This window comes from Electrophorus electricus, chromosome 6 (assembly GCF_041902795.1).
Source record: "Electrophorus electricus isolate QZ-2024a chromosome 6, ASM4190279v1, whole genome shotgun sequence".
Classification (NCBI taxonomy): domain Eukaryota; kingdom Metazoa; phylum Chordata; class Actinopteri; order Gymnotiformes; family Gymnotidae; genus Electrophorus; species Electrophorus electricus.
In genome coordinates, this window is record NC_137502.1 from 23524213 (window position 1) to 23532055 (window position 7843).

The 7843-nt window shown below is 47.9% G+C and overlaps 1 protein-coding gene across 6 annotated transcripts in view; it reads left to right on the forward strand.

Annotated features, from left to right (window-relative positions):
• cntn5 (contactin 5) overlaps nt 1-7843 on the forward strand; it is a 149845-nt gene that overhangs the window by 122089 nt on the left and 19913 nt on the right. For all 6 annotated transcript variants that reach the window (XM_035525503.2, XM_035525504.2, XM_081716020.1 and 3 more), the window contains one exon: nt 2732-2876. In XM_035525503.2, coding sequence (XP_035381396.2) covers nt 2732-2876 — 145 coding nt within the window. The remainder of the gene's footprint in view (nt 1-2731; nt 2877-7843) is intronic.

The window sequence follows — 7843 nt, forward strand, 5'->3', positions numbered from 1 at the left end:
AACAGAGCCGGAATAACGCGAAAGGAGGGATTCGGAGCACGCCACTTCCCGACTGCCCACACCCACAAAAACCTCCACCTTTATTAGTCTTTGTACTCATACCTTTTGACCTCTCACGTGACATTGGGGAGTCTGTGGACGTTTGCGACAGATGTTGCAGTAACCATCAACCCACTGGGGTTGCACTTCAAATCTCCATTTGTCCTCTGTAATGGCCATAGCTGTGCGTTGTGGAGACACATCGCTCTGCTAACAGGAGTCCTCACGCAGTCTGAAGCGCTGGCTAAGTCTGTGTATGATGTGCTCTGAGCACGTGGCGCCTCATGGTGTAGGGAAGACTACAGACGATGAGCTGAGCCACACTGTGCTCTACCAAACGTCCTCTTCTACGTTGAGCTAAAACGTTAACAGCTGAAGTTTAAAACTACGTGGCTAAAGCAGCTTGATTACACTATAGGTGTAGCCATGATTGATGTCAGCTCTCCTGCGAATTTCCAATAATAATTAAAAGAAGCAGCAATTTGTGCTTGTAAACAAACTGGTTTTGTTAGCAGCCAGTAAACATTTGTCCGGTTTCCAACCAGCCAACAAGAAGCAGCTACTTATCTGGGTGGATGGAGAAAAACCTTGTGTGCTGTAAGGAAATTAAATGTAGCGACTTTGCTACTCAAAATAGTTGAACTGTTGATTAGCTTTAACATTTAAAAATTAGCAATGCTACTGGAAACCATAGCAACGCTAATGACTCAATTTTTAATGTGCAATTTTTACCCATGGAGGTGGGGACAGCAGACAGCAGCAGCCAGAAGAGCTTACATGCTTACAAGTATCACACACACACACACACACACACACACACACACACACGCACACACACACGCGCACTCACACTCACACACACTCACACACACACACTCACACACACACATCACACACACACGCACTCACACACACACACACACACACACGCGCGCACTCACTCACACACACGCACACACACACGCACACACACTCACACACACACACACTCACACACACACATCACACACACACGCACTCACACACACACACACACACACACACACAAACACAGACACACACACACACAAACACACACATACACACACACATACACACACAAACACACACACACATAAACACACACACACACACACACTCCACACACAAACACACACACACACACACACACATATATATATATGCAGTCATGGCTCGTGAGTACTATACGTAGAGTCAGAATTGCACCCACACAGTCAAACCATGTCATGGAGGACCAGGCACATCTGTCAGGCTGCCTTTGCCTACCCACGGGTGTAGCAGGGGGCTGGGGGTGGTGGTGGTTTGACGGAGGCCCTGCAGCTAAAGCTGAAACTGAAATTCCATCATCTCTAATGTCATCCATGTAGCGCGCGGCTCAGCCTTCAACTAAGTGCCACCATGGGTGGCTGGCAGGCTACGGGGTTGACCCCCCCCACCCCACCCTCTAGCAGCTGTGCAGTCCCCCTCAGTCTGACCAAACCAAAATTTACAGCGCTGGCAACCCCACAGCCATTCGCTGCAGAAATCCTCAGGCGGGTGGTCACTTTTGCTGCATGCACCTTAAAAAATGAGCATGTGGACATACTGTGTTCATACACACAGTATGCTCATTTTTTATTTTCAGACAGTGAAGCCTGTATAATTATGGCACATGGATTTTTTAACTAGACTGGAGTCATTTAGGCTCTGTGTTTTTATTCCTCGCAGAGTCGTGTGTATCCGTTGACTCTCCAGTGTCTCTCCGGTAACGGTCAGCTGGATCTGTGGGCCAGACATAAATGACATTTTGATTCCTTTTATCCGCTCTGACAACAGAGGACATGTGCGATGTGCTAAGCAGGGAAGAGCTTCCCTGCAGACAGATGAGACATTTAACGGTAATTATCTTTAAACGTGTCAACCGAGGGCTGAATTATTTTTATCGTGCTGCCTGGAAATATATATATTTTTTTAACTCCTCCTGGATGAGCGTAACGATGGCACGGGTAATTATGCGCCGCTGTCATCTCGCCCATCCAGCCTACATTTTACCCAGAATGCATCAGGCGTCATTGAGTGCTCTCCTCTTGTAAATGGCTACTGCTGCAGTACTGCTCACAGGTTACGCGGACGTCTCCTCGTACAACATGAATCTGAAAAATGGTTGCTGCAGGACGGAGGATGCACGCGTTCTGTCTCCACGCACACCACCCCTCCTACCATCAAATCCGGCCCATCATGTCTATTTATAGCCACACTTAACATTTAGCCACGCATCCTCGCATAGCCTCTCATTGTCCTCCGTGCCATATGGAAATGAGTTTTTCCCAGGTGCCGAACTTTTCCATTCCTCCCTAATGCACATCCAGGGAATAGGCAATTACTTGTGCTTCTATCCAAAGGCTGTGATTATCGGCTATTCAAAAGTGCATGATTAATTGCAGCGATTGAACAATGATCTCTTTTTATGAAAATCACCAAATAACTACCGATCCCCCTGACTCTCAGTAAAGACCTAATTTATCCCCCCTGCTCATCATATCTGTGTTGCAATTCAATACTCCATCTCTCAGCTAGACAGGATATAGATCACAGTGTGTAGTGTTAGAAAATGATGCATTTATCTGTAAGAAAGTGCTTCTCCATCAGCCTGTCCTGGACGCGGCCCATAAATCCTGATTGTTTTTGCTAGCATCAGCACCGGTGTTCAGCGCTAACCCAGTGACCACCATCGCCACTGTGGGCAAAGAGGTTTCTCTGGAGTGCCGACCCCGAGCATCGCCCAAGCCCAGGATCACATGGAAGAAAGGGGAGAGGAGAATCCAGGCCAGCAGGAGGTAAGACCGATCTTACACCCACCTCTCCTCCACCTCTCCTCCACCTCTCCTCCAGTGCCCTGACCCCCTGCATGGCAGCAAATTCTTTGTTAGTGTCACCCAGCACGATGAAGCTCTTCTGGACCCAGGTTTTTAATTGAATTGAATTCATTGTTTCATTTAAATGTGCTCATCAATATGCATAAATTGACATGAATATGCGTCGAACACAGTCCTTAATCAGTGTTCGTGCCAATGATTATGGGCTTGTGCAGAGTGCGTCTGTGGCCTGGGCATGTTTGTATGCACTATGCACCGAAACATGTTTGTGAATAGGGGAAAGCCCCAGTTTACATCTGATCTGATGGGGGGGGGGTCAGCCTGCTTCCCCAGGGTTCATCTGTAAATCAGGCCCACCCTGAAAGACGTGAAGGACCACATCAACTCCTGGATCAGCAAGAGCCATACGATGCCAGTAAAACCATAGACATGGTCACGGCCAACCTACAGCAACAGCAAAAGCCCAAAATAGGAATCAATACTTTAGACTACTCCCAACCCGCCTGCTGTGATCCTGGATTCGGTGTGTTCGGCGTGTTCAGCTTTTGGGTGCTAGTCAGTGAAACACCAGTTATTAGCCTTTTTTGGCCTTTTAGTAAGTCTTTCTTTGGTTCCTTTTTAAGCCGCGGGTCTCGCACTCGAGCTGTGCTCCACGGTGCTCACCTGGGCAGGTCCCGTTATGAGCACTCTCTGCTTGAAACTCAAGAGGGGGCTTGGCGGTTCCTCGGAGCTCAGAGGTGCCGGAGCAGAGGAGGCGCCCAGTGGTGCAGTGCAGGTGGAGTCCAGGAGCGCGTGCGGGAAGCACTGTTCCCGTGCGGACTGCCTCGAGAACCTCCTTGCCTTCACCACCTGACGCATCATCCTCACTGCCTGCTAGCCGCTGCCGGGATGTTCATGGCAGGAAAGGGAAGCGGAAAGCGGAGCATTCTGTAGCGCCACTGGCCGCCTGGAAGCGCGGCATTCCGGCGAGCAAACTGACGGCTCCGGCTCCCTCTGTCCATGGACAGAGCAAAGGTCCCAGGCTCAGCCGGAGAGCCCGGTGTTCATTACCGCGACAACTCCAATGGATCCTTCTCCCCAGCAACACCCTGCCATGATCACCAGGATGCAGTTTCAATCACATCCCTCTCTGCATCCCATGGAAAGCGTAGAAGTGATGATATCATGAGGCTGTTTGGTGTGAGTTGTTATGATGTTAGTTTGCCAGGATGTGGGTGTGTGTGGGCGTGCGTGCAAGTGTACACTTTTTTAACAATATGAGGATATTGTGCTGGTCCCCTTGAACAAAAGGGCATTTTGTTCTGTATTTTTTTTTTCTTTAATTAAAAAAAAATCCAAAACAAAAAGTTATTCCTTGGTAAGAGATTTATATGTAATCGCAGCAGTATTGGACAGCAGTAATATGCAATTAAATAAAACATTCCCACAAAGATTGTAATACAGCTACAGAGGGAAGAGGTGTGTGTGTGTGTGTGTGTGTGTGTGTGTGTGTGTGTGTGTGTGTGTGTGTGTGTGTGTGTGTCTCACTATGCTTGTGGATGTTGCACTGCGAGTTCACACTTCTGCTTCTGAACACTTGGCCTGTGCTAATGAGACGTTAGTAATGAAGGTGCAAACACTTCATGATATGCATACTTCTGAAAAGACTGTAATTTGTGTAATCTCTTACTCTTTAATCTTGTCCTCCTGACTAGCTGACATTTTGAGTGCATAATGTTACACTAATGGGCAACCTTATCTGCATGCATGATTACCTTGATCTTTGTAATTATATGGAAATTCAGACAGAAGATTTAACCTCCACCAGTGTGTGATATGCAGGGTGAAAGTGAGGTAGCTCTCAAAACATTTGCCCTCCATAGGACATGTGGATTTTTCTTCATCTGCTAAACACACGCATGTGCGCCATATGCGCACACACACACACACACACACACACACACACCTCAACTAACAGGTGCTACACACTCTTAGTCCCTGACCCTCCACATATTTATCATGGGCCTTGCATGCCTGCAAGTGGACATACTGAAATTATTTACTAGCCTTTTCTGCTGACAGTAAAGGTGTTGCAAAGCAGGCAATTTATTCTGAGAAATAGCCAGTGGGACTCACATGCTTTTAAAATGGTCCTGCAAAATGGCATTGCTAGCCCAACAAGTCTAGGACAGTACTCACAAACAAACACACACACAAACCCCTAACTCAACTCTGACCACAGGGGTGTGCTGAAAAGGTTTGCACACAGCACAAAGCTAGTTCTCACCTTGACACCTTCTCCACTTACTAGTGCTTATCAAGCCATAGTTCCATTCCCTAAAATCAATAATTCAGCCGTAATGCTGTAGCCTGCATTCAGACGCAATTTGCCCTTCCATTGGCTACACACACGCAGCCTGCTGTAAGGGATACAGTTCAGAGTGGTCTTGAGGTCAGTGCTGTGGTTTGTCAGCTGTGAACCCATATCATTTATAATCATTTATATATCTGTACACATCATGTTTGCAATGAGCTTGTCTGCCATGTGATAGATTGTTTAGAGATAGTGACTCGGGGCCCTCTGATGGATGGCTGGTTTCGCGTGCCTCACCCATGCTGTGTTCCATAGGTAACAAGGTGATGAATGGGCCCGTAGTCTACCTGATCTGATAAATCGCACTCCTAAATTGTCAGAGCCTTTTTTTTTTTACCCATTTCTTGCGTCTTCCACCGTAGCGGAGCAGCAAGGGCGGACGGAGCTGTTTTGCTTTGTTTGGTTTCTGCTTTTCTCGCTGGCCGCACTCTGTCCGCCCACGGCAGACACGGGGCTGCGAGGAAAAAAAAAGCCATCAGGTCAATTTCCCGAGTCGCTCCAAGGCTGCTTCTACGAACGAACCGCAGACGATTCCCCCTTAACGCCAGCCCCGGGACCGGAAACGCACGTTAAGTCCAACAAACGCCGCCCTTATGTAAAAGCGAAGCCGTGCGGATGCCAGATGGCGCACCCGGTTCGAACCTGGCTGGCGCTTGTGCACTACCGATGAGGCACTGGTGCGTACAGAGTTACGGGGGCTGACGGGGGCCGGTCCGGGGCTCACCCGCGCCTTTTCATTAAGACGCTGACATTTACATTCCTCAGCTCTTCAGATGCCTCTTAAACGTTTCTGCCACATCTGATGGACATCACACGCCAAGGCGTGTACCTCAAAAGCTTTTGCGGGAGGGTTTTCTGACATTAGCAGTCGTCTGTGCACTCTGAGCAGCAGAGTCATGGGACGAGCGAAGGGCCAATCGAAGCTGCCCCATGTTTATCGCCCATTGACAGCTGTGCCGACTTAATGAAGGTCTGTAATTAACATGGATTTCCACTAATGTTGGAGGCTTTTGTGAAGCACTAATCCCATTAGTTTAAAAGCACGAAACACTGACTCCATCTGATGGCCACAGCCGCTCCCTGTGAAACAAACAAAAGAAACAATTGGGTATTGGGTAAGGGAGAAAAATTATTTGCTTTGTAAACAAGCATTCATTATTTTGTTTGTACTTTTTTTTTTTTTTTGAGTGTCAGTCTTGTATGTCTTGTGTCAGGGTGAATCCAGGAACCACTATTTTCCCAAGACATTTTTCTTGAGTGGGTCGTTAAAAAAAAAGTCCTTTACACCAAATGGCCTAAAATATATTTTTGGTGGCTCTTAGGAGACAGTTAAGCGATACTTCCATCGCCAGGAAAGCTGATTTGCATATTGCTTATACCCACCGGCCCCCTCTACACGTCCTTCTTTGTGTGCCATTGTCCTTGTTGAATGCGCTCGCTCTCTCGCTCTTTCTGTCTTTCTCTTGCTCTTTTTTCTTTCCGTCTTCTTCTCTCTCTCTTCTTCTCTATTCCTCTGTTATTTGTCTCTTTGTCCTTCTCCCCCTCTCTCTCTCTCTCTCTCTCTCTCTCTCTCTCTCTGTCTCACTCCTTCTCTCCCCTTTCCCCCGTCTGGCTTTCTCTCCTGACCTCTCTCTCTCTCTCTCTCTCTCTCTCTCTCTCTCTCTCTCTCTGTCTCTCTCTCTCTCTCTCTCTCTCTCTCTCTCTCTCTCTCTCTCTCTCTCTCTCTCTCTCTCTCTCTGTCTCACTCCTTCTCTCCCCTTTCCCCCGTCTGGCTTTCTCTCCTGACCTCTCTCTCTCTCTCTCTCTCTCTCTCTCTCTCTCTGTCTCCCTCTCTCTCTCTCTCTCTGTCTCCCTCTCTCTCTCTCTCTCTCTGTCTCCCTCTCTCTCTCTCTCTCTCTTTCTCCCTCTCTCTTTCTCTCTCTCTCTCTCTCTGTCTCCCTCTCTCTCTCTCTCTCTGTCTCCCTCTCTCTCTCTCTCTCTCTGTCTCCCTCTCTCTCTCTCTCTCTCTTTCTCCCTCTCTCTTTCTCTCTCTCTCTCTCTCTCTCTCTCCCTCTCTCCACTCACATCCCCTGACTGATCTGCTTATGAATTTGCCATGTATGGGTTAGACTTTGTCACGCCTCCGTGAGTTCGGTCTGCCATTTCTTGTCTTCTCCTCCTGGGCGAGAAGTGAGGAAGCTTAGCACCGTAAATATGCAAGCCAAACGACATAAGACAAATTAGTAAGTCAGAAATGAGAATTGTGCATTCGCTTTCAATCTGCGTGCTTGGCTTGGACTGAAATTGAATTTTAATGAAATGATTATTCTGTAAATATTTATCCTCACACCTACCCCTAAAGAAAACTGAGTGGGTTTCTGTTCGGGTATCTACTAATAGGAGCTGCGATTGTTAAAGGTTTCCTCAGGTGAGTCGAGGGACTTGTGTGAAGTTCATGGGGAGTGTTGGTGCCCTGTCTGAGGCAGAGAGCTCAGGTGAGTGGGTTAAACAGGACAGTGAGGCACCGCTGCTTTTTAAAGCCAGCCAGGTTTCACTGGGACTGCATTTCCCAGGGCTGTAGACGTGAGCTGGAGTA